Genomic DNA, 26,012 nt, shown 5'->3' on the forward strand with positions numbered 1-26,012 from the left:
TTACAGACTAACATGGCTACCACTCTGAGCTGCAGCTGTGATGCTCAAACACCATCTCTTCCCCCCCCCCCCCTCCCATTAATACGGGGATGAAAATATTGAAGTGATGCTTCCCTCCGGGGGCCTGCCTGTCTGGGGAAACCTGCAGGTGCAGTTAGAACCTGATGATCTCCATCTAGCAAGCCACACATCTCTGCCCTCAAAGGGAAACTCCACCCCTCAGGGTGCAGTGAGAGTTGGTAGCCCAGGGCGCTGGTGGTGGCTGCTGCTTGCTGGGGCAGGGGCTGGAGGCTTAGTTTTGTGACTGGAAAAGGACTCTAGAGCTGCCGAGGGCAACTCTCAACTAACCCCCAGTGCAAAAACAAATATAGGCCCTGCTCCTGCATGAAAGGAACTCTACACAGGTGTGTTCATTGGGGTTACTTCAGGTGCCTGTCAGCAGGATCGGACTGGGAGGGAGAAAATAGCTGGAGCTAACGAGGTACATCCTCTAACTCCCTGATCACTGTGTGAAATGCAGCCCTGTGCAGACAGCCTGTCTGTAAGGCCTAGCACCACCCAAATTCCCCTTCAGCTGTATTTTCAGGGCTTCAGCTAGACCAGGGGTGGCCAGATTATGGCCTGCAGGCCAGATCCGGCCCCTCAGGGCTTTGGATCTGGCCCACGGGATTGCCACCCCTGTGGCGCCACAGGCCCCGTGCCGCTCTGGGAAGCGGCCAGCACCATGTCCCTGCAGTTCCTGGTTTGCGGGGTGGGGGAGAGGGCTCTGTGCACTGCCCTTGCCTCCAGGCACCACCCACCGCAGCTCCCATTGGCCAGGAATGGGGAACCACGGCCAACAGGAGCTTTGGGGGAGGTACCCACAGGCAAGGGCAACACATAGAGCCCCCTGGTCCCATTGCGCACCACTACCACCCCGGAGCCGCTCCAGGTAAGTGATGCCAGGCTGGAGCCCAAACCCCTCCTGCACCCCAACTCCCTGCCCTGAGCCCCCTGCCGCACCCCTCCTCTGCCCCAACCCCTTACCCTAAGCCCCTTCCTGCACACTGCACTCCTTCCCGCACTCCCTCCCACACCCGAACCCCCTGCCCTAGCCCTGCATGCAATTTCCCCACCCAGAAGTGGCCCTCGGGCCAGAAAGTTTGCCTACCCCTGAACTAGAGACAAGTGGTGCCTAAGACTGTGTGAGCTCTCCGTATAGGGGTAAATTTCACTCCTCCTCCTCCATATATTGTATCCCTTTCCTCTCCTTAAACCAGAAGATGTGTGGTGCAGTGACCAGGTTGTCCTATATGTTTATAAAGCCCCTGGCACAGTGGGGACCCAATCTTGTTTGGGGCCCTCTGAGTGCTACTGTCATATTAATAGTGGAGGTCCCCAGCCCATCTCCTGCAGCTCTGACACACCCATTCATTCAGTTCTCCCTGGTAGAGAAGAGCCAGTCCCAGAGTAGCAGCAGACTTTCACTTAGCAGACCCAGTTGCATCAGATACTTCTGGCACAAAGGCTGCCATGCTGCTTGCATGTTTGCAAATACACATTGTGTATTCTCCCCCACACCTGCTCCGCAGTCCCTAGAAGGCACCCAGGAAAGATTTCCAGCTCCCAGCCATCACCTCTCCTGGGTGGAGACCTGCATCTCGCTCCCTTCTGACCAGGGTTTCTAAAGCTGCACAGCTCCCTGATCTATACTGTGATAGACTGGCTTGCTGGGGCTGCCTCAAAGGCAAGTGCCTGTGGTTTGCTTTCTCCAAGAGCTATGACCAGTGTATTGACAATAGTGACAAGTCACCGCATAGCTCCTGCTAAGCAAGCACCTTTATTCTTAAGATAAAAGCATTACAGAGAGAGAATCTAAAGCAACAAAAGATGCGTGATAAAAAGCTGACCAGTGGTCACCCCCCCACCTCCAACAGCAACACTGGGCTCTGGAAGATGCTAGTCCTTCCAAACCCTGCAACTGGGTTTTTTTCCTGTGATTACAAGTTTGTATCACTTTTTAGATCATGAAGCAGAAGGAAGGCCCTGAGTCAGTTTAAATGTGAGTTAATTATCCCAAATGTGTGTGGGGTAGTGTTGTTGTGTGTGGTTTTTTTTGTTTTTTTTTTGTTTTTTTTTTCTTGTCTGGTCTCTGAAGAAACCAGAATACCACTCCCCAACCCGGGGTACTTATCAGGAAATGTTTTATACCCTGCCTGATCTGCCTTACTCCTCCCCTACTGCCTTCACTTTGTGGAGGAGCTGTGGTAACCTTCGCCCCAGAGTGCACGCAGTCCCTGGTTCATGCAGATTCATCTGACTCCTGTCAGCCCTCCTGCTTCTCGGAACATCTCTGTCTAGACAATCACCAAGGAGGCAGGAGTGAGCACTGAGAGCTGAGTTGTTGTGCATTGGTTCATTACAGTGTCCATATTAGAGACCCCCAGGTTCCTGAATGAAGATGCAAGTGAAGGGTCTGAGCTTGTGCCTGTCCCTCTCTGTGCACCTCGCAGCAGAACCACAGGAGACTTGGTGTAATTCATCAGCTGGCAGCCTTTGCTGTAGAAAAGCCCAGGATTAGTAAGGCAGGCCCTGAAGAAGGGTGAGACCATTGACAGACCTGAGGGAGAGCTCAGGACTTGACTAGCAGGATGTGGCTGTGGGTCAGTATTGGAGTGATTTGTTGGCAGAACCTTAGCACAATGCATGCTCTGTGTGCCTGGATCAAACCAGCCCTGTAAATAACCCTACTGAACTCTTTTGTATATACCACTCTTCCTCCATAGATCTCTCAGTGCACAGCCATTTGCTATGCTTCACAATGGGGGAAACTGAGGCATAAAGAGGTGAAGGGGCTTGTCCAAGATCAGATAGTGGGTCAGTTGCAGAGCTGGGAACAGAACTTATGATTCCTGACTCCCAGTTTCGTCTCCTGCTGCTTCCACCCCCTGACACCCTACCCCCCTCCTTTCATAAGCATTAAACTTACTCCCAAACTTGGAATGTTGCAAGTTTCTGCACAGGCAAATACCACTTTCCCTGTCCCATGGTGCTGTGGGAGCTCCCCTTGAAAGGTCACTGCCCATTTAGCAACAGAACACATGCAGTGAAATGATGCAAAACTCCCTCCCGCTTCCTGTCACTCTGGTCCGATCTTGCCAACCCGCCCCTCCCAGGGCTGCTGTCTTTTCTCTCCAAGGCCTCTACCCCAACAATGCTGCATCATCTCCACTGAGCTGGTGCCATTCCATGCTGCTTGGTGCCTGAGGTCTTTCTCCTTTCCTCCCTGGCGCTGTCTTCCATTGGGGGCCCATTCCAATCAAAGTCCCGGCTGCCTTTTTTTGGGAATGCTCCTGTCTAAGCATTGTCCCCAGATGCCAGCCGCACTCCATCCCTTGTCTTTCTGTGGTCCTGCTCCCACAGTTCTCCCTTATCTCTCTGAGCAGCTATGACCCATGCAGCAGCTTCACTGTCTCAGGAGAGCTGGATGAAGATATCACCACCACCATGCTCCCTGGGTCTGGCTCCCAAACCCAACCTCTCTCCACTCAAATCTAGGAAACTGGAGCAGACCTACATGACTTGGACCCATCTCTGCAGAATCAGATTTATTTATTTTCCCTCCGGCTTTAACTTGTGTGAGAGAGCGCAGGTGAGGACTGACATACATTAAATAAATAAGACTGAGGAAGCGATTCTTCTGCCTCTCCACGGCATTCCCCCCATTACACCACATCATGTTCAGCTGCATCAGACCATTCTGGCAAGACGGTCTCCCAGTTCAATAGACTGTAGGTCCATCTGGCCTTTGCATAATCTGGCTGAGTCTCCACCAGCTCATCTCGGGCGATTCCATCCCTTGCAGCGCTGCTCCAAGAGGTTGCAATCTTCGCACTTCCACACAACTACAGGGAGGAGGGAGATGTTCTGGGGAGAGCCTATTTCCTTTTCAGCTCGCAGTACTCTGTTTGTTCCAGAGGGCTGCTCAAGGGGGGTTGGTTGGATGACCTGCCCACGTTGACATAGATTGCCTGCTCATCCAGGATTGGATATTTCACTGTGGCGTAAGAAATATCTGTCATCCCTGGAGCCTGAAATTTTAAAACAGCCTTGATCAGAGAAAAGAAATGAAGGGCGAGAGACCGTAACTAGAACAGATGCTGAGGAACAGAAGCGCTCATACCCTGGCTGCTTTGTCTAAGTAACTCAATTGCTCAGATGAGGCTGGTTGCACAGCACAGGTTTCCTAATGCTCATGCACATCCTTGTCGTGTGTGTGTGCGTGCAGATCTTTCTGCACTAGGAATAGTTTCTTTCTAAAAATGGCATGGTGGTGAGTGGAACTCCAGTCCTGTGGATGAGCATGTGACATGACTGCTGGGCAAGTCACATGAGACTGGAACATTTAAATTTGCAGCTGACTTTGTGCATGGCCTGTTTTGCATCCTACCTGCATGGGCTGAGATTGGGCTTGCAGTTTCTCAGCTGGTACATGCGGTTACCCACACGTAGGCAAATTGTGTAAAACCCACACACCTTCTGGGTGTGGTGTTCGTCCCATCTAGTGGCACTGAGACCGCTTAGAGCGAGCTAAAATGAGTCTGCTCTACTGCCTTCACTGGCAGCCAGCTGGCTTCTAGCTCACGAACTAAGCTTCAGAGGCCCCAGGTTCAATCCTGCCCACCAGCAACTACAGTCTGTCAACACTGTATGTACAAAGCAAAATTGGCCCTCTATGCTCTGACTTCAGCTGCTGTTCTGAGTGTGTGAGGTGGTCCAAACTTTTCCAGACCTGATGGAGATTAAGCTTTTCTAAAACCTCCTAGAAATTTGATAAACTTTTCTAGAGCCTTTCCTGAACTCCTCTTGCTGCTAGTGAAAGGACCAGGGTTCAATGTGCTAGAAGACACATGAACATTGCATGCAAGTGCTCTTGTGCAAGACTCGGCATGCCCTGTAGAACCCTAAAGCAAGATTTAAAGAGAATAAAAGGGATCAGAAGAATCTCTTCAAACATCCTTGCATTTTAGAACTGAATGCCAGAATCCTTACTACAGCTGAATATTCCACCCTTTCTGGACTGGGCTTGGCCTGAGCAGAGTCAGGGGATGGGGCTGTAGTGATGGATTTTCTAGGCTTTGGTTTCACAGTTGCATAGGAAACATCACTTTCGGTGCTGGTAACTGCCTGGAAAAAAAAAACACAATCTGGGTTGGGATCTCTGAGCTGGCGCTCTCTGCCCCTGCAGCAGCACCAGGCACTGCTTCTGGGGTGATCCAGGGGCACAGCCTACCTCTGTTATCTGTCCCCTGGTTTTTCCTCCCCTTTAACTCCCCTCTCCTCAAACAACAGTCTCCCTGCTTTCTCCAGCAGTGCTCCTAGTGCTTTTCAGCCAGGAATCTTCAAGCCCTTTGCAAAGGGAACTAGTGTTCTTCCCATTTTACAGACTGGAAAGAGAGGCACAGAGAGATGGTGACTTACCCAAGGTCTCGCAATGAGCTATTGGCAGATCCAGGATTCCTGACTCCATCCAATGCTTTATGCACCAGACCAAATCATGGCTGGGGCCCCCCTACAATGACCAACCTCCTTCCCAGGGATTCAGCCTGTCCCTCACTCTGGATTCTCCTCTATTTTAGTTCCAAGGGGTTGAATAACTGAGCTCAGCACCCTCTTACTCGGACTTGAACTCCACTGTTCTCCTTGGGGCTGGAGAATTAACCCACTGTCTCAGAGCCCAGCACTCATTCCCCCTCTTACCTCATTCACTGCTGGGCTAGGCCCAATGGCTCCAGCAGCTGAAAGGTAACAGACCCTTATTACACTGATGTAACCGTGTTGAAAGAGAAGATCTACAGAGGAGGAGTGACGAGGCTGGGAGTGGGGAAGGGAGGTGGGCTCCTCCAGATCCTACATAAGGAGGGGTAAAATGCTGAAGCATTCAGCCCTTTACCACTATCATCACAAAAATGTTGGCCTCTTTCTCCAGGGCTTAGTTCTGAGCTGTTAGTGCTTAGACTAGGTGGGCACAGACTCCTGGAAGTGACTGGGGATACCTGGGATGACACAGGGCATGTACCTAGAACTGGTGAGGAACACACAGATGGAACTAGACTCTCCTGCCTTTCAAGAGGAGAGAGATGGATCTCCTCTGGTTCCACCACCCCTGTGGCTGAGATGCATCCTACAGGCCAGAACCACCACCTGCATCCCTGGAGCTCCTGAGCCTATTTCACTTCCACAGCCTTCACCAGTGTAATAAGCACCAGTTTTACACCCAGATCCCCCCCACCCACAAGTGGACAGCAATTGCTGCTCCTGCTGTGATTCTCTGGAGTTGCCCTTGTACCGTGCCCAGTGGGCAAAGAGCAGATGGAGACTGTGAACAGGAAGGAATTCTGAGGCCCTCTGTGGCATTGGGCATTGGCAAGCCGTGGCCCATAAACACAGATGAACTGTAGGCAAAGCTACGGGGCCAGATCTCCTCCTGGCAGATGGGTGCAACCCTGGACAAGTGGAACTTCCCTGGGAGAGAAGCAGATGGCCTGCTGCTGTTTGCTCACTGGACTTTGCCCTCCTGGTACAGAGGTTTCCAGTGTGTGGGGTGTAATCAGCTGCATATATCCCCTTGGGAGTGGTGGCTTAGTCCCCTAGCTGTGATAGTGGGGAAGCTGTTAGCCTCGTCTCTTTCTGAGGTGCATTACATTGCCTGTCCAATAGTGTTAGTACAAACCCCCTCTCCCCACAGCTTCCTCAGTCTCTCTCTCATTGCTCCACTTGGGGCTGAGCAAGTGCCTTGGGTAACTTGGCTGTTGCTATTTTTGAAACTGCACTAAACCGCAGTTCTGACTAATCATTGGCTCAGGGGTGATGCAACCTGGAGCAGGAGAAAAGAGAGTATGTGTGTAAAATAAGAAAATAGGCATGAGCCTGCAGGGGGCTGAGCATTCTTGCACACTCACACAAGGCATTTAGCCCATGCTTAAGTACTGCACGAGTGTGAGTAGGCTCCTTGACTGGAAAATGGGGCTGGCTGCTCACCCCCTTGTAGGACTGACCCTGGCGTGGGTGGCAGAGACTGGGGTGAGAGGGGGTTAGTGCAGGGAATTCAGTATCGGTCAGAGAAGAGGAGGGGGTTGTTGCATAGGATTTTCTATGGTGCTTCTCGCTGTAGTAATCAAGTGCCTCCCATATGTTAGTGGACTAAGCCTTGAAGAATTTTTATTCTCATGTTGCACACAAGGACAGAACCCAGATGTCTCCAGTCCCTTAGCCCTTACCACCCCCCCCCCCCCCACCATGCCAAGTTCAGACAGGGGGAGAGAGATTTAGACCAAAATCAGATAAGAGAAACAGTGAAACAGGGCTCAAACTCCCCTCCCCTACACTGGGCCTGGGTGTTGCCTGCTTCAATTGAAAGCCTTTCCCTCTAGGAACTGTGTCTTGCTGTGCGTCCCTATCGTGCTTAGCACAGGCTGGCTGCTCTCTAAATAATTGCAGTTCTGTTTAAACCACTTCCCTTGCACTGAACGTGGAAATGGGAGAACTGGCTACTGAGGCAAAACTCCTGATTTGCATGGGATTTTTGGCAGACTAAGCAGTTAGGAGCAGGGCTTCACGAAGCTTTATTGGCCAAGGGAGTAAGTGATTTGGGGGGGGGGGGGAGGGGAGGAAATGAAAGGAGGGCAGAGCCATCTGAGACCAGAGCAGCCCCCACCTCTCACCCTTTTTCCTCTTCAGCATCATTCTTCTGGCCAGGAGAATGGCTCCGCTCAGTAACATAAGTAAAACCAGCAGGAGCACTGGCAGCAAGAACAGAGCGCTGGTGAAAGGAGAACTGGAAGACAAAGGGAAAAATACATCTCTGAGACACCGCCTACCTGTCAGTGAAGGGGGTGGTGGAAATTCAGTCGGGGAACAAAGCTAGCCCTGCCCTAGGTATTTGTGCAAATGCACCTCTGTATACTGGACTGCCAGCAGCCATTTACAGGCCATGTGATGACCCTCCCTGCTCTAGGGATTGTTCACCCCCAGCCCCAGGGACCCACAGCCACTCCTTGACCCAGTGAATACCAATTCCCATTCCAACCAACCAAGCTCCAGAGAGAGGCCCAGAACCAGACTTGATACTGTTCAGATTCAGCCTACTGGGCATTTCATCAGAGCTGAAAAAAGTGACCCTCTCCCATCTCTAGTCTCCTCTCATAAATGCAGAAGCCCTTCCACTACCTTCTATAGAAAGGGACCTCCACAAAGCATGGCTAAAGCAGTGCTGCTCGCCCCTGGGAACAATGCACAGAATTATCCAGTCAGGGGTTACCTGCATGCCGAAGTTGCACTACTTTAACTCAAAGTAGTTCAAAAACTGATGCTGTTAAACGATTGCACGGCCCTGCATGAAGGCTCCTCTGATCAGTTTTTCAAACTGGTTATATGGGGTTTAGCGTGGAGCTGATAATTTACTGACCCAGCTGAACTGCTACAATCCAGCTTTAGATCCATGTAAGTGTCCACACACAAAGTTGCACCAGTTTAACTGAATTGGTATAAAACTGACCCCTTTTCGGGCTTGCCTACACGACAGCGCAGTCACTGTGCTGCCGTAGTGTAGACTCGTGCTTCAGTGATAGAAGGGTTTTTTCCATCGTTGTAGTAAATCCACCCCCGCAAGAGGCAGGAGCTAGGTAGACAGACGAATTCTTCCATTGACCTAGTGATGTCTATACCGGGGCTTTGGTCGGCTTCATGACATCTCTCAGCAGTGTGAATGTTTCACACCCCAGAGCTACATTGCTAGGCTGACCTAAGTTTTGGTTTAAACCCTGGCTTTGGCTGTAGACCAGCCCTCGGTTTCTACACCAGGGGCTGAAGGGTGAGACCCACGTCAGCTAAAGGGAGATCTTTGACCCGCTCATGTTACGGGACAAAAGAGAGACAGGGCCAGAGCAGGGAAATGCGAACTGGGTTCTGTACAGACACTAGAAGCTCAGAAACCAAGACAATTTTATTTATTAGCACATGTGCCAAGGGAGATGTGATATAATTAGAGTAAGCGAGTTGGCTAAGTTACCATATCCAGGGAAAGATTTAATTTACCAGCTGTAGCTACAGCTGGCGGGGAGGGAAGGCAGAGCAGACGGGGCTGGCAATATGAATAAGAGGGAAGAGCAGGCCAAGAGAAAAGAGGATTTGCCTGCTGCTGCCGTGTCTGGTTGAAGGAGGAGGGTGATCTTTGGGGGAAGGTCTCTACCTCTCTCGGGAAGGGTGAGAAATAAGATGGCAGCTTCTTGTACACTGATTGCCAAGCGTTATTAGGGAAACCAATAGAGAAAGTGCAGTTAGACAGAGTAAAGGTCTTGAGGAAGCCTGGGCTAGTGGCCTGACCACAGAACTGGAGTCCAGGAACACCCGAGATCTAGTCCTAGCTCTGTCACACCGGTACGCGCTGAGAGACCCTGAGGCAGCGGCTCTACTCTCTGTGCTGTGTAGCTTCCTGAGCCTGCAGAACGTGTGCCGTTCTCCCACAGACTTTTGCGGTGTGCTTGCACTCCCTCTTTGCCTGTGTAAACGATGACACACGGGGCCGGGAAACGGTGCATCAGCCTGGCAGTGCAGGGTCACGAGCACCAGCAGGCGGGTGGGAACTTCTGGGTTTGGATGTGCAAAATCCCCATCTGCAGGCACCAATCAGGCAGCTAGGCGCTCGGCCCCTTAGCGTGCATACATAAATCAGGATGTGCCCGTCTCTGCCGCTGCAGACTGTAACACGCGTGCAAAGCTGGGCCTGGAAATTCCGCCCTGAACACCCCAGCTTAGACCCTGCTTTTACATTTACTTAACTGCCCTTACCTTTTGGGGTGCTCAGCTGCGTTTGTTGTGCTTATTGCTGGGGAGAGAGATCCAGTGGTTACCATCACTGCAGTGGAAAGCGCTGAAAATATAAGCCAGAAAACACAGTGCTCTGAGGTCTTCAAAATGTCACTTCTCCATAGGCTGCTGTGTTCTTAGTCTCGACATTTCAGGTGAAAGGTGCCGGCCTGCCCATGCTGGAGCCTGGAGCCCTCTCTTCCCCGAACACTCCCAGCACAGGCAGAGCAAGCTTCCCCACTGCACTCCTAGGAGTGAAGGGAGCCATGGGTCTCTAGGGCCAGTTCAGTTCTTGGCCTCTCACCGAGGGGGACGATTAGCGCACAGTATGAGTGTTAGCTGGCACACAGAGAGGTGACCGCTGGGGTCTAGACTGTCACTAACAAATGCACCGCACACAAGCGACCACACAACCAGGCGATGGCAGCCACCACCCATCAGTGAAAAGCCGAGCTCTGTAATGGAGCAAAGGCAAGGAGCTGGGGTACGCTGCATGGGAGTGGGCTGATCTCAGGGTGGGGACTGGATAGGGAGGGGGGATTTTGCATGGGATACATAGCATGGAGCTCCGTAGTTAAGGTTGCACTTAGGGCCTTATGTGCACTGAAGTTAGTGGGAGTGTATCCAGAGACTTCAATGGGCTTTGGATCAGGGCCTCAGAGCAGCAGTAAGTTCCCCCTATGCTGTACTCCAAGCATTGACGGCAGTCTCCAGATTGAACGCACTCAGCCTGCGGGGGCCATTTGATTTGCTGTAATAGATATTGGCCAAATATTTAGCCCCTGCAGCAAGGGAGATATTCAAACCCGAGCCCCTCTAGGGATTTCCTCTGAGATCATACAGGCTTCCCCCCCCCCTTTGCTCCAGGACCAGATCCCCAGACACCCCTCTGTTCTGCACACTGATCCTGTCCCATAATAGCTCTCACACAGGCCACTGTGTGGATTTTAAATTTCGACACACACAGTTGTTCCCTTTATTTGATCTTCACAAGGAAATGTCGACAGAAGGAGCAGGTTCCGCTGGCTGCTTCTGTTCCTAGTGCACCGTGGCTTCCTGAGCCAGCCCAGAGTGGGGAGCCCTCAGGGACTAGCCCATACTGCCTGGGGGTCCAGCTTGATCCAAGAGACCTGCTGCAATGGAGCTAGGCATGCACAGCAAGGTACCCAAGGTAGAGCACACCCCACTCTGTGCTCCTTCCTGCTCCCCCTCTCCACACCTGCCCCCCCGGCCTGCTGCTTCTCCCCATCCCAGTCCTGAATTCAGTAGGGGAGTCTCCCCTACAGTTGGCTGCATTGCCAGGAGTCCCTGCCCCCTGGTCCCTCTGCCCCCAGCCTCAGATCAGCAGCGACAGGATTGTGTGTGTGACGGGTAGGGTCTTGCAGCCCACTGCTGCCATTCCCCTGCTTTGGTGCTTGGAGGCCTCCAGCAGCACCCTGCTGGCCCTCCAAGCACTAACAGTTGCTGCAGGAGTGGGTGCACGGGGCTGCCCGGGAGTAGGTGGTGTAGCTTGCACACACATACATACACTAACCCCTGGGCGCCCACATCAGCTCACTCCTCCAGCCTCACCGACCCAAACACAAAGCCTATTGCTGTACACTAGGGTTGAGTGACCAGGATGCTATCCTGGGGATAAGCTAGGGCCTATAAATAGCTGTCTGAGTCTCTCACCAGCACTCCCCAAACAAAGACACTTGGGTTCCAGGCAGGGCCAGATTAATGCAGAGGCTTTAGGGGCTGCAGCCCCGGGCTAAGGGGGGCCACGACTCAGCAGGGCTCAGGCAGGCTGCCTACATGCCACGGCTCCACGCTGCTCCCGGAAGCAGCCAGCTGCTGGCACGTTTCTGCAGCCCCTGGCAGGAGGGCGGCTCCACATACTGCCCCTGCTGCCAGCACCGTCCCCGCAGCTCCTGTTGGCTGGGAACTGGGCACTTGCAGGTGCGGGCACTGCACGGAGACACATTGTTCCCCTCCCCCCCCAAGGGGCATGCAGAGACGTGTCAGCAGCCGGCGGCTTCCCATTGGTGTGGGGCCACGGCATGCAGGCAGCCTGCCTGAGCCCTACGGTGCTGCTGGCTGGGAGCTCCCTGTGGTAAGTGCCTCCCGGCCAGAGCCTACACCTCGCACTCCCTCCTGCACCCCAATCCCCTGCCCCAGGTCAGAACCCCCTCCTGCACCCAAACTCCCTCCCAGAGCCTGCACCCCTCACCCTCTCCTGCACCCCACCACTCTGCTCCAGCCTGGAGCCCCCTCCGCCCCGCACCCAAACTCCCTCCCAGAAAGAAACTAATATAACAGCTGTTCTTAGGTAAGAAGTAGGCTATTTTGAATTAACTTTACTATATTCTACATGTTTTAAGACTTAAATGTAACCACAGAATGACTTTATGTTAACTAAAAGGCAAGTTTAGTATAGCATTAATAGCCTCGATGCCATAATTGTGATAATTTTGTTTTAAATTAGGAAAAAGACTTGTATACAGGGGCCCCACAAAATCTAATAGCCCTGGTCCCAAGGGAGAGTTAATCTGTCCCTTGCTCCATGTTGCCATCAATAGATCAGAGCAGAGACTCACCTGCATCCGATGAAGTGAGCTGTAGCTCACGAAAGCTTATGCTCAAATCAATTGGTTAGTCTCTAAGGTGCCACAAGTACTCCTTTTCTTTCTGGGAGAACAGTCACCTTAACAAGGGAATAAGGATCACCTGCACCTTTTATATTTATTCCACACCAGTAGATCCCAGTATCTCCCAGAGTCAGGTTCTCCATGGTCACAGTGAATGTGCTCCTGCTGTGACTGTCTGTGATGGAGACTCTGCCCCGTTTCACCTTGATCTCTGACTTTTCAGTCTCAACAACTTTGGAGCGGCTGTTCCACTGTGCTCCTCTGCACCAGTATTTCTAAAAAGAAAAGGAGTACTTGTGGCACCTTAGAGACTAACAAATTTATTAGAGCATAAGCTTTTGTGAGCTACAGCTCACTTCATCGGATGCATACAGTGGAAAATACAGTGGGGAGATTTTATATACACAGAGAACATGAAACAATGGGTGTTACCATACACACTGTAACGAGAGTGACCAGGAAAGGTGAGCTTTTACCAGCAGGAGAGCAGGGGGAGTGACCTTTTGTAGTGATAATCAGTGTGGGCCATTTCCAGCACTTTACAAGAACAGTAGGAGAGGAAATAAACATGGGGAAATAGTTTTACTTTGTGTAATGACACATCCACTCCCAGTCTTTATTCAAGCCTAAGTTAATTGTATCCAGTTTGCAAATTAATTCCAAATCAACAGCCTCTCATTGGAGTCTGTTTTTGAAGTTTTTTGTTGAAGAATTGCCACTTTTAGGTCTGTAATCGAGTGACCAAAGAGATTGAAGTGTTCTCAGACTGGTTTTTGAATGTGATAATTCTTGACGTCTGATTTGTGTCCATTTATTCTTTTACGTAGAGACTGTCCAGTTTGGCCAATGTACATGGCAGAGGGGCATTGCTGGCAAATGATGGCATATATCACATTGGTAAATGTGCAGGTGAACGAGCCTCTGATGGTGTGGCTGATGTGATAGGCCCTATGATGGTGTCCCCGAATAAATATGTGGACATAGTTGGCAATGGGCTTTGTTGCAAGGATAGGTTACTGGGTTAGTGTTTTTTGTTGTGTGGTTGCTGGTGAGTATTTGCTTCAGGTTGGGGGGCTGTCTGTAAGCAAGGACTGGCCTGTCTCCCAAGATCTGTGAGAGTGATGGTTCGTCCTTCAGGATAGGTGGTAGATCCTTGATGATGCGTTGGAGAGGTTTTAGTTGGGGGCTGAAGGTGATGGCTAGTGGCGTTCTGTTATTCTCTTTGTCGCCACTAGCCATCACCTTCAGCCCCCAACTAAAACCTCTCCAACGCATCATCAAGAATCAATGGCCCACCTTGAGTATCACTACAAAAGGTTCCCCCCCCACACACCCTCATTACAGTGTGTATGGTAACACTCATTGTTTCATGTTTTCTGTGTATATAAAATCTCCCCACTATATTTTCCACTGTATGCATCCGAGGAAGTGAGCTGTAGCTCACAAAAGCTTATGCTCTAATAAATTTGTTAGTCTCTAAGGTGCCACAAGTCCTCCTTTTTCTTTTTGCGAATACAGACTAACACGGCTGCTACTCTGAAACCTGTCATTTGTACAGTGCTGCTGTGAAGACAGGAAGCACCATATAGGTGCTAAGTGTTATATATTGAGTTGCCCTTCCTGTGTCTCACACCAGGTCATCAGACACTTGAGACTGCAGCTTTGCTGTTAACTGTTGATATTTATTATGTGTAAGGGACTTTTAAAAATAGGCATTTACTCTTTGAAATGTAGCTGTAATGATTTGAAAATCATTTCTATGCAGTTTTCCTTCAAATTAGGGGTGGGAAGATCCAATCCCTTCCCAAACATTGGAGTGTGGGTGAGTGGGTGGGGGTCGGGGGGGGGGGGAGAGAATTCTGGATCTGAATTTTGTAGTTGGCCCCTGTGCCTGTAAAGGGCTGAGTCAAAGCCCTCGATCTGGACACACACACCCCACACCTTGTGGGGTGAAAAATCTGGGTCCATATTTTGTGGCTTGGGCCCTTCTCTTCTCTAACTAGCTGCTACAGAGGAAGGCTAAATGGCCTAAGGGGGTAATGTCCCTCTGCACAGTGGTGAATTTCACACATATGAAAGGTTAATATTTGTGATTGTAGCAGTGGTGAGTTGCCACTGACCAGTTGAGCCCCAACAAGAGTTCGTGATAGGCCCCCAATTGGCCCCCCTATCTCTACTCCCCAATTGGGTAGCTGTGTGAGATATTCCACATCCAAATGTCAATGTAAAATTTGGTTTATGAAAATGCTTTCCTGGAAAAAACTCAGACGTATGAATGCCCATGGAAAGTACGCAGATAAGGAGCATGACCAGGACTGGTGTGAGTTCATTTACAAAGGTGACTGAATATACCTGGAGCATCTTTAGCAGGTTTAATCTGCCCCCTAGAATTTTTAGTCCTGGTGATGATGAGCTGCCAGGAAGGAGCCCAGCATGGCCCTCAGATTCCAGGTTTGCAGGGAGCCTACAGCTGGAAAACTAACGTCTTGGTGCTCGTAAAAGGAGCGCGTTTGACCTGGAATCCCTGAGAGACCATCAAGGTGCCAGGTTTTTCCCAGCCGGTTTTCAGAGCAGAGGCACATTTTAAAGAAACTTCGATGGGGATCAGGAGCTTCAGCCAACGTTCGCTGCCTTCGGCTACTGCTCTGCTCCTGTGCTGGTTAGAGCCTCTTGGCTCCTTCCCTGGCAAGCTCCCTGCTGGATCCCTTAGTCAACGTGGGGCTGCAGTTGTGCCCCCAGTTCTTCCGAGCTGGTCTGGGGGAGGGAGCAGCTGTGGCTGCCTGGGGAGGTGTAAAACCCACCCAGACAATAAACTCTGACTCGAGCATGCCCACGGTGACGGCCTCTTCCCGACCCGCACGTGTCCTGCTCGTGGCCCACAGCAATACCAGAAGGGTGAGTCAGATCAGGAAATCACCTCTGGGGACAGGTAGGGATGTACGAACATCCTGCCCTCAAGTGCCCGTCTCTCTTTCTTACCCGTCCCCCATTCAACCTTACTCGCAATGTAGGAGCTGTACAGAGATCTGAGTAGACACTCACCTGGGACAACAGTCACCTTAACAGGAACTCCTGGATCGTATCCAAATCTGCTTATCCCACACCAGTAAATCCCAGCATCTCCCAGCGTCAGGTTCTTCATGGTCACTGTGAATGTGCACAGCCTGGGGTTGTCTCTGATGGAGACTCTGCCCCTCTTTGCCTCGGCCTCCGACCCTGTGGTCTCAACAGCTGTGTGACAGGTTCTCCAAACTGCTCCTCTGCACCAGTATTTTCTGTTTCCTTGATACCTTTTATCGTACCGACACTGCACGGACACCGACTCGCCCAGGGCCCTGCTCACCTCCCCAGGGCCAGTCAGCTCCAGGGCAGCCAGCCCAGAGGAGTAGCCTGAAAAACAAATCAAAAAGCAAACCTTGTCATTTCCTCTTCACTGAATGGTTGAGGAGGCAGAATGGCAACTTGAACTCAAAGCCCCAAGGGGCCCCGTTCCCTCCACCCCAGCTGGTCCCTATCAGACCATGCAGCGTGCTGCCGATCAGCAGAGAAATATAGGGGGAGGGTCTCGTTTGGCTCCACAGGGGTTGGACTTGGGTGATTCCCATTAGTGTTAATGCTCAAGTTACCCAGCATAAATCCCCAGTAGAGAGATGACAATAAACCCCCTTAGCCTCTCTCCTTTTGAAAGGGAAGTGAAGGATACTGACTGTCAGTGGGTAGATTAGCCTTTCAGGCGGTCTCTCTGGTGTGACTGGATCAATAGAAACCTCTCACCTGCAAGGAAGAGAATCACCCCAGTGAAGGACAGCTGCATTGTCCCTCCAATTGCCCCTTTCTCCCTAAAGCTCTGTCAGGTCTTTTCTTTAAAATGCTCTAAAAAGAGAGCTCTGGTTCCTTCCAGCCTGTGACATTTCTCTCTCTCAGGTTTGCAAATCCCGTGTCTGTGGTAAGTGACATCCAGACACTTCTGCTTTGTTCTTTCAGTCAGTCTTTTCCTGGTGCTCTGCTTCATATCACAACCTGGCCAAGTTACAATCACAGGAGCAGAAACACTAGGTGAAATACGGAAGAAAGAACCAGGGCAGAGAGGAAGAAGGGAGGGGAAGCAATCAGCTGCAATCCGGCTTCTGTTGGAGGCTCTTGCAGGGCACTCCTTTGGAGAACTGTTATTTAACTCTGTGTGTATCTAAAACACCAACCATGCCAAATGCTAATTGTCCATTCAGCTATGGTGGTTCGCCTCTCTTGAATGGGTTATTAATGTATCATTAGCTTTGCCATCCTCACCTGCCCTTCGTTAGATCAGGTGAGTTGTTTTTGTGCTTCATCTGGCAAAATTCAGCAGAGAGACAGTGTGGTCTAGTGGCTACAGTGCTGGGCTGGGACCTGAGTTCTAGCTCTGCCCCTGACTTGCTGTGTGAAGTCACTTTGGCTCTTCTGTGGCAAGTGGAGCATGGATACAGGGGAGAACTGAGCCGGCTGACTCCTTTTGTGACCTTGGTCAAGTCACTTCATGTTAATGTTTCAGTTTCCTTATCGGTAAAATGCAGGCTGACAATAGTTACTTTCCTACCCCTGGGGGAGTGGAAGGGGGGGATTGTGCAGTGCTATGAAGATGGAATGCACTGTATAATTGCCAAATATTATCACAACATGTTGAGTTGCTCTTCCTGTTTCTCTAGCCGTGTTGAAATGGCAGCTTTCCTGTTAACTATTTTTATTACATGTAAGGATTTTTTTTTTTAAATTGTGACTTTCTCTTCGCAATATAATCGAAGTTCACAAGGCAGCTTCCCTTTCAATTAGTGACAGGTTGGAAGCAAAACCTCAGTTCCAGCTCCCACTCTAACTTTTTGGAAGGGAATCTAACTCCAAATTAAAGGCGGACTTGTGGCACCTTAGAGACTAAGAAATTTATTAGAGCATAACCTTTCGTGAGCTACAGCTCACTTCATCGGATGCATACAGTGGAAAATATCGTGGGGAGATTTTATATACACAGAGAACACGAAACACCACTTTCTACAAGCCAGGACCCTCTGATCCCACTGGGGGTTACCAAAAGAAACTACACCATCTGCTCAAGAAACTCCCTGAAAAAGCACAAGAACAAATCCGCGCACACACCCCTAGAACCCCGACCAGGGGTATTCTATCTGCTACCCAAGATCCATAAATCTGGAAATCCTGGATGCCCCATCATCTCAGGCATTGGCACCCTGACAGCAGGATTGTCTGGCAATGTAGACTCCCTCCTCAGGCCCTATGCTACCAGCACTCCCAGCTATCTTTGAGCTTGTAAAGTGCTGGAAATGGCCCACCTTGATTATCACTACAAAAGGTTTCAGAGTAGCAGCCGTGTTAGAATGCATCCGATGAAGTGAGCTGTAGCTCACGAAAGCTTATGCTCAAATAAATTGGTTAGTCTCTAAGGTGCCACTAGTACTCCTTTTCTTTTTACGGATACAGACTAACACGGCTGCTACTCTGAAACCTAACTCCCAATTGGGTGGCTTGCCCTTCGCTCTGTAAGGGAGTGAAACACAAACCTGAATCCAACCATCCTCAAAGTTTGTGAGAATGCAAAATCTTGATGTGGACTCAGTTCTGGATTTTATAGCATGGGGTCCATCTTTGCTTTAAACAGAGGCCAGAAAGAGAAAAATAAATGGTAACTGTAGCATTTCGATCCTGGAGTTTTCTTCGGTCTTTTCCCTACCTTACACTCACTATTAGAGCTGAGAAAATAATTGATAATGAACGTAGCCTGTTTTTTTCCCCCCCTTGGATATCCCACAAACAGGCTGCAATCTCCTCTCATTTATCCATTGTCCAATTCTGGGGGTAATTTTGGAAAATTTTTGGCCTGACCCTGGGCAGTTCTCTGTGAATATTGGTTATTTGAGCTGTATTGTGGTTGGTTGATCAGATAAGTCACGTCATGTTGTTTCTGGTCCCTGATTAGATGAGGGTGCAAGGACTTCCAGCCCGAATACTCTTGTGCACATATGTAACATTCAGTTTTTGCGAACGCTCCCACTTGAGACTTTGAGCTCAGTATCTGAGAACATTGGTGCCTGCAAATCTCAACCACTCCTGTCTTCGTCGAAAGCAAACACAAAAGGGGTGGGAACCTGGGTGAAGCAATTTCCTTTCAAAATGCGGTGCACCTTTTCAGAGTAAACGTGTACTGCCTGTGGGTCCGATCCCGCGCGATGCCTTTGGAGGGAGTTGACAGCTGGGAGGACTAGGGCTGGCTGCAAAACAAAAATTCCAGTTTGCGAAAAATGTCGAGGTTTCAAGGTTTGTTTTTATTCTGCAACAGAATGAAACCAAAACATTATAAAATGTATTTGCAATACAACTGGGGTGGAGTGTGTGGGGGGGGGGTCTTAGGGCACTCACCTGGGGCTTCGGAGACACTAGCTTCAAGTCCCTGCTTTCCCTTATTTAGAGTTCCCTATTGGACAGAACACTGGACAGGGACTCAGGAAAGCTGGGTTCTATTCTTGGCTCTGCCACTGGGCTGCTGGGTGACCTTTGACAAGTCACTTCACTTTCCCCATGCCTCAGTTACCCCATCAGTAAAACGGGTATAATGACACTGACCTCTTTTTTCATAGATTCATAGATACTAAGGTCAGAAGAGACCATTATGATCATCTAGTCTGACCTCCTGCACAATGCAGGCCACAGAATTTCACCCACCCCCTCCTGCGAAAAACCTCTCACCTATGCCTGAGCTATTGAAGTCCTCAAATCGTGGTTTAAAGACTTCAAGGAGCAGAGTATCCTCCAGCAAGTGACCCGTGCCCCATGCTACAGAGGAAGGCGAAAAACCTCCAGGGCCTCTTCCAATCTGCCCTTGAGGAAAATTCCTTCCCGACCCCAGATATGGCCATCAGCTAAACCCTGAGCATATGGGCAAGATTCACCAGCCAGATACTACAGAAAATTCTTTCCTGGGTAACTCAGATCCCACCCCATCTAACATCCCATCACAGGCCATTAGGCCTATTTACCATGAATATTTAATTACCAAAACCATGTTATCCCATCATACCATCTCCTCCATAAACTTATCGAGTTTAATCTTAAAGCCAGATAGATCTTTTGCCCCCACTGCTTCCCTTGGAAGGCTATTCCAAAACTTCACTCCTCTGATGGTTCGAAACCTTCATCTAATTTCAATTCTAAACTTCCTGGCGGCCAGTTTAAGGGCCTTTGAGGTTTATGGATGAAAAGCACTAGATAAGAGCTAGGTGGTTACATTAACATCCAGTTTTGCTCTAAAAAGAGAGCATGTAAAACTGACACCTTCTTCCTTCCAGTGTCCGAGTTGTAGGTGACAAAAATAAGGTTTTACTACCTAGCTTACTCCTATTAGTCCTGCCGAGCCAGCACGGCTAAGGTACAGGGGCACTGGAGGGTCTGGATTCCATTCCTCCTAGTGCATCATCAGAAATTAATGCTAAATTCCCGTTACAGAGCCAATCAGTGACACCTATGCAAACCTAGTTGTATATGAGGTTACCTGGATGTTGGGTGTTTTTGCCCTTCAGGCAACAAACATAAAATAAAGGAACCACATGGGCACAGTGGAGACCAAATAATTGTATTTGCTGAATGTACATAAGATTAGAGGCCTCTCTATAGCTAAACACACTGCTGATCCAATTGGGCTCTGGTGGCTTCTAAAACAGAACATGGTGAGCATCATTAGAGTGCTCCCAACTACTTAAAGGGATACTACACTATTATATACACTACATCAAGCATCACTGAGGATATAATCTGAAGATGGTGGCATTGCATGGGGGTAAATAAGGGCCAGCAGCACTTTTATTACTGGTGATGATATGCCAGAAGGAGAGAATCTAGCCTAACTTTTGAATCCTAGGTTGAGTTTGCAGGGGCTACAGCTGGGAGAAAAAATATCAGAATAAACATGGCACCCCGCATTTGTATGGGGTCACTTTCCAGAGTTGAACCATGGTTTCAGGAAGGACATTGGCGAGAGTCAGAGAAAAGGAAGGGCCCAGGGAGAGTGAATCAGTTTAAATGAGGTCCTCTGTTCATAACATTTCTCAGGCCATGAGGTAGGAGTTTATTGTGGGACGGTGGCATCCCGCTGAATCTGAAAGGAGAGAAGCCCAGGGAGCCATCATAATTCTCCATCTCTAGGGCTGGCTTCAGGGTAGTGCTGCTCTGTGCAGTTAATATACAGGACTGGATGGGTTTCCTGTCTGAACTCAGTTATTTCCGAGATCATTGAGAATTCACCAGGAGAGCCATGCGGAATAGGGTCCCCACCACAGAGGCAGAGAAAGAGGAAGTAGGGCTGACCCTCTCCTCTGAGGGGCCTCTGTGTTAGCAGGAGCCATTATTTGCACATGAAAGCTGTTGATCAGACGCTGTGACCACATAGCCAGATGTGGTTGGATTTTCACAAAACTCTGTGCCCCTAAAGCCGAGGAAAAGAGGAACAGGAAGGTTGAGTGTAAGAGGGTAGCGGTCTCTTGGCCTCAGGAACTACTGTTTTGTGAGCCCTGCTCACCTCTTCCCTTCCGTCAGGAACAAAGGAAAGCCCTGTACAGTGGCAGGGCCACAGCAGAACAGAGGAGTGAGGGACGCATTTCAAAAGGAGGGAGGAGGGCTCCCTGGAGAATATTAGGATGTGAGGAGCTAGCATGATCCTGAGAGACTCTTTACACACCCACATATGCCCACTAGTCCTATGCACACCCGCATCTTTTCTCACACATGATATGATCCAGCTCCCCCTAAAACTCCCATTGACTCCAATGGGCTGCAGCCCTGGGGGTCTGATCCAGCACCCGTGGAAATCAATGGGACTCCTTCCCTGTACTTCATGGTCACTAGCTCAGGCCCATACCGGTGGCTAACGCACTCACAGTGCGAGGCACCTCCTGCGATGCACTGACGAGGGGGAACTGAAGTCTGTGTGCTGGGCCCTGGTTTCTACAGGTGCTGAGGCATTGCGCTGCTCAGCACTGCAAGCCCTAGGTGGTTTACACGGCTAAGTCCCAAGAGTGATTTAGAGATTCAGGAGCCCAACTCCTAATGACTTGCAATGAGTCTCCTGAGCCCAGTGATTCCACGCGGTCTCTTGCCCAAAAGTGCTGGCTCAGGACTCCGAAAGGAGCTTTCCATTTCCCTGGTGCTTGAGGGTTAACGACAGTCGGCTGGGTCAGATCCCCCCACCTTCATCACTTGGGTGTTTGCTGCTGCCTGGATCCCTCAGAGACGCCATGGGACTGATTCTGATCTCACTTACATTGATGTAAATCAGGAGTAACTCTAACGGAGTCATTGGAGTCAAGCTAGCGTAAAACCAGCATGAGGGCAGAATCAGACCCTAGCAGCTAGATCTTTAGCTTGTGGAAATTGGCATCACTCCATTGACTTCAACAGAGCTGCAGCTATTTACACCAGTTCAGAATGTGTTCAGTGGGATCCAGGCACTTCACAAGCAACACATAACCCAGCTGTAGGTACGTGGGGAAAAGGGGCACGGAACTGCCATGCTCTTCCCCACGCAGCATGCAGAGGATACGTATTGGAGAAGCCTGCAGAGTTCCAGCCAGCAAAGGCAGTTCTCAGCTTCCTGAGTCACTTGTCGGGGGATGCTAATGGCTCTCTCTTTGATTCTTACAGACTATCCTGGTCGGAGACAGTGGAGTGGGGAAGACATCACTGCTGGTTCAGTTTGACCAGGGCAAGTTCATTCCCGGCTCTTTTTCTGCCACTGTGGGCATCGGATTTACGGTAAGGGCTGAATCTTTGGCTACTCTGCTCTTCTGCAGCTGAGCGTTCATTAGTGGAAGTGGTATTGACTTAAGGAATATAGGACTTACCATGGCAGCATACAAGTCTGAGGATAGTAAGCAATCAGAAGAGCCACCTGAAAACATGGCATCCAAAGATAACTCCAGTATTACACGGTATCGAAATCGCACGTCAGCCACAGAGGCATTAAATTCTCCAAGTAAAGCATGGTTTTTTTGTTTTTTTTTTTTTGTTTACATTTGCTTCCTCTAATAGCAGTGATGTGCTGTTTGCAGAAAGTTCGAACCAAAATCAGAGAGAGATGTGACATGCACGGAGGATCTAGCTGGCCATCTAAAAACAGGGCTAAGGAAAACATGAGGATGGATCAAAATAAGATTTTGCCTCTTGGCTGGAGTCCATGAAAATATAGAAAAGTGGGTGCCAGTGGCATACCAGTGAAATTCTATAGACATGGACATCGTATTTATTAACTAGGTAGATGTTCCCTTCTCTGTATGTTTAAAGAGCAGCACCCTGTATGTAGGGGAAAACCTGGTTGTGTTCTATATAGCTGTACAGTGTGTGGCAACACAGAATTAAGCTGCGCTGCATGATGGAGTTGCCCAATGCTGTCCCGAAAAAGCAAAAACCCTTGTTGCTGTGAATGTGTGAAGGTGGCACTTTTCAAATTGCATATTAACTTTTCCCTCCAACCTTGTCAGTGAGTCTGCCTAACTGAGAACTCGCTGTCGGCGAAGGTTTGCTGTGTTGAGTTTAGGTGTTTTGTGACTTATCCCGATAAAATCAATTTACAAAAACTGGGGAAAGGGTATTGTGTCACCGACGCATGCTGCTCAGGGCTGACCAATCAGACTCAATTCAACGAAATTCACCTGAGTCACACCAGTCAGAGTGAATCCAAAAGGTAAATGTACAGGAAAGGTAAAAATTGGTGAAAACATGGGATTATAGTGGAAGTCTAGCTGCGTGTTCCATTATAGTGTTGGCTTCCAAGAACATTATAATACACATGCATTTATAGAGGGACATAGACACAGTGGAACAAATTCTGCTCTCAGTTAGACACTTGCAACTCCACTGAGCGTGTGACTCTATACAGCCACTTTTGGTCTACCTTTGTACAACACCTCGCACTATGGGGCCCTGGGCTATGACTTGGGCTCCTGGATACTATGGTAATAGGGACAAATTAATAATAGTTGTGCTATATAGTTGATATCTACATTTTCCTTCTATCAGTAGGGTGCTCCCGTTTGAACAAATTGATCCAGATTCACCAGTATGGTCCAGTAGCTCTGCACTGCTCTGGTAAAATAAAGCAACCATTAACCCAGATTTTGCGTTTCCTGGACCCAGTCCTGCAAACACAGTGCACACAGACTCTTGCTCATATTGGGGGCAGTCCGACACGTGGAGACCTTGCAAGTTCTGGCCCCACTGACCTTTCTGTGTCCATATTCACAACCTCAATGTGCCATTGCTATGTAAAATCTCTTTGACTCCTAGGCCCGACTCAGGGTTCCTTGTACCACCCAGGGTGCAGGATCAGGCTTTCTGGAACCTTGCTGGAATGCCACGAGATTCCTGGAAATACCCATGTGCTGGGACTGATTTTGAAGGATATTCTGCTGGCTCCTCTGGAGACCTGCTTTCCCTTTGCACAACGGAGCACTGCCTGCATGCTGACACGGCCTTTCGCATTTCAGCCATCCTGTACAGACAGAAAATACCTTTGGCCTGCACCCGTTTCCTCTACGGGGCAGAGGCCTAGAGGCAACCCAGACCCCTTCCCTCTGAATTAGAAACACATCATGTTGATGGAAAGCTCACTCCTACAGTGGCCCAGTTCAATTTCCAGAGTGACTCTCTTTGGATCTGTTGCCCGCTTCTCTGCTGCACCTCCAACTGGGAGACTATAGCTTTGTACATGCTGCTTAATCCCTTGCGCTGGCGAGCCGTGGACACTTTCACTCAAGGCCCTGGAAGCCTGAATTGCTTCCATTACCTTTAAACACTGAGTATCGGGGGATATCTCCCCTGATGGTTGTGTTCTCATCTGGATAAGCATGCTTGGTCTAATCCCTTATTCCCCTTCAGTGAGGCGAGGATGAAGCTGTCTGGGTGTCAGGTAGCAATTAATAACAGGGATTTCCTTTTCCAAATTGGGTTGAGGAACCGAGGGAATAATCATAATTGGCTCCTAACAACCTCATGGTCAGCTGTGTCTCAGAGATGAAAAATGATCTAGGAGTGCAGGAAATGCCTAGAGGCTGAATGGAGTAAGCCTGCCCTCTTGTGGTCGTATGCAGTGTTGTTGTAGGTGTGTGGGTCGCAGGATATTAGACACACGGTGGGTGGGGTAATCTTTTTATTGCACCAGCTTCTCCACCAACAAAATATTTCCATTTTTTAAGCTCATTGGTGCAATAAGGGAGATTACCCCGCCCACCCTGTCTCTCTTGTAGTGTTGGTGAGAACTAAGGGGAAGTCGTTTACAGAGGCCTTGTAGAGCGGGTGACTGATCTGCTGGCCATTTTGTTTCCCGGGGTGGAGAGAGTTCAATGGTCAGTCACATTTCCAAAATGCAAATCAGAAGAGCAGATAAGTTTGGCTGATAACAGGTTCTCGTATGTCCACAGCCAGGGAGCACAATAGCTATGTAAATTCTCCTCCCTGTGTTCCTTTGTTGCAATGGAACAAAGGGAAACATCCCTCCTTCATGCAAGAGGCTCTGTGTGTTCCTTTCATCACCTGCTATCACTTGCCCGGCTGTGTCACCACAAAGGGGTAGAGGTGGTATTTACATGGCATGAGACTAGAGATCCTCCTGACCCAGGAAACTGGGTTCTAGAATTCTGTCTGAATCCACATGACCCCTAAATCCACAGGTGTTGGGATTAGGATACGTTAATTATAGAGCTGGGCCGGGTCATTCAGATGTAGCTCTAGATCCAAACTTCTCCAGAGTTCTGAGGGACATTTTTCCCTGACCCTCCCTTTCCAGCACTGACAGAATAACTCCTCTAACTGACATGCAAAATACACTGCTCTGGTCTCATCTCCCTCCACCACCCTGCTGCAGCATGGAGCCTACCCACAAGGACAAGATTGGGCCATACATAGAAGTGGTATAAGGAGTACTTCGCCCACCACTGAAATGCAACCCTCTCTGGGGAGGAGTGTGGCAACTGTTGAAGAGTTCAGGACAAAAAGGTTAAGAACCTATTCACTTGAAACTGCAGGAGGAATTTCAGGTCTGCAGAACATAATTATCACCCAGAGTTGGGGACCGTCATAATCTTTCTTGGTATTATTAAATCCTCACTTATTACAGCACTCAGTAGGAGCTTTTAATCGCTTTAGATCATCTGAAATACATCCACCCAAATGACCTCAGCTGTGTTCAGTTTAACTGGCCGGTGAGTACATGTTCCATGTGCATATTCTTCAGTACAGTTACAAAGACTGGAAATACAGGTTCCTAAACTATTCTCTCCTGAGGGGTAGAGGAAGTCTTGGCTAAAACAAAACTCGGAGACCAGCAAGAGCACGGTAAGAGAAACACCTGCGTGGAGCGTGTCTCTGCCATCCCCCCTGCGTTTGCACGCGTCCTTTAGTTTGTAGACCAGTGAAAGCATAACTTCTGCATGTTGGAGACAAGTCCTGATTTTTGGTCTCATGCCGACTAGTTTTACACTTGTGTAAATCCGTTGACTTCAGTGG

The 26,012-nt window shown here is 49.5% G+C and overlaps 2 protein-coding genes across 2 annotated transcripts in view; one reads left to right on the forward strand and one right to left on the reverse strand.

Moving 5' to 3' along the window:
* RAB37 (RAB37, member RAS oncogene family) overlaps positions 1-26,012 on the forward strand; it is a 63,219-nt gene that overhangs the window by 13,806 nt on the left and 23,401 nt on the right. The window contains exon 2 of the mRNA XM_043527878.1: positions 22,155-22,265. Coding sequence (XP_043383813.1) covers positions 22,155-22,265 — 111 coding nt within the window. The remainder of the gene's footprint in view (positions 1-22,154; positions 22,266-26,012) is intronic.
* Positions 1,824-16,640, reverse strand: CD300LF (CD300 molecule like family member f). The gene is made up of 7 exons (XM_037914125.2): positions 16,251-16,640; positions 15,519-15,866; positions 9,829-9,910; positions 7,704-7,816; positions 5,740-5,777; positions 5,032-5,166; positions 1,824-4,070 (listed from the first exon to the last, which is right to left on the reverse strand). The coding sequence occupies exons 1-7, from the start codon at positions 16,288-16,290 to the stop codon at positions 3,918-3,920; spliced, it is 909 nt and encodes a 302-aa protein (XP_037770053.1). The 5' UTR covers positions 16,291-16,640; the 3' UTR covers positions 1,824-3,917.

The sequence above is a fragment of the Chelonia mydas genome, chromosome 14 (genome assembly GCF_015237465.2).
Source record: "Chelonia mydas isolate rCheMyd1 chromosome 14, rCheMyd1.pri.v2, whole genome shotgun sequence".
NCBI lineage: Eukaryota > Metazoa > Chordata > Testudines > Cheloniidae > Chelonia > Chelonia mydas.

What these genes read in the sequence shown, in the direction of transcription:
- CD300LF (XM_037914125.2), bottom strand. Translation starts at nt 16,290, where the DNA reads ATGCAGCTGTCCTTCACTGGGGTGATTCTCTTCCTTGCAG. An exon ending in TAAGGTGACTGTTGTCCCAG is followed by an intron (nt 9,911 to 15,518) that starts GTGAGTGTCTAC and finishes TTATATTTTCAG; the next exon opens with CGCTTTCCACTGCAGTGATG. An exon ending in GATGCTGAAGAGGAAAAAGG is followed by an intron (nt 5,778 to 7,703) that starts GTGAGAGGTGGG and finishes GTTACCTTTCAG; the next exon opens with CTGCTGGAGCCATTGGGCCT.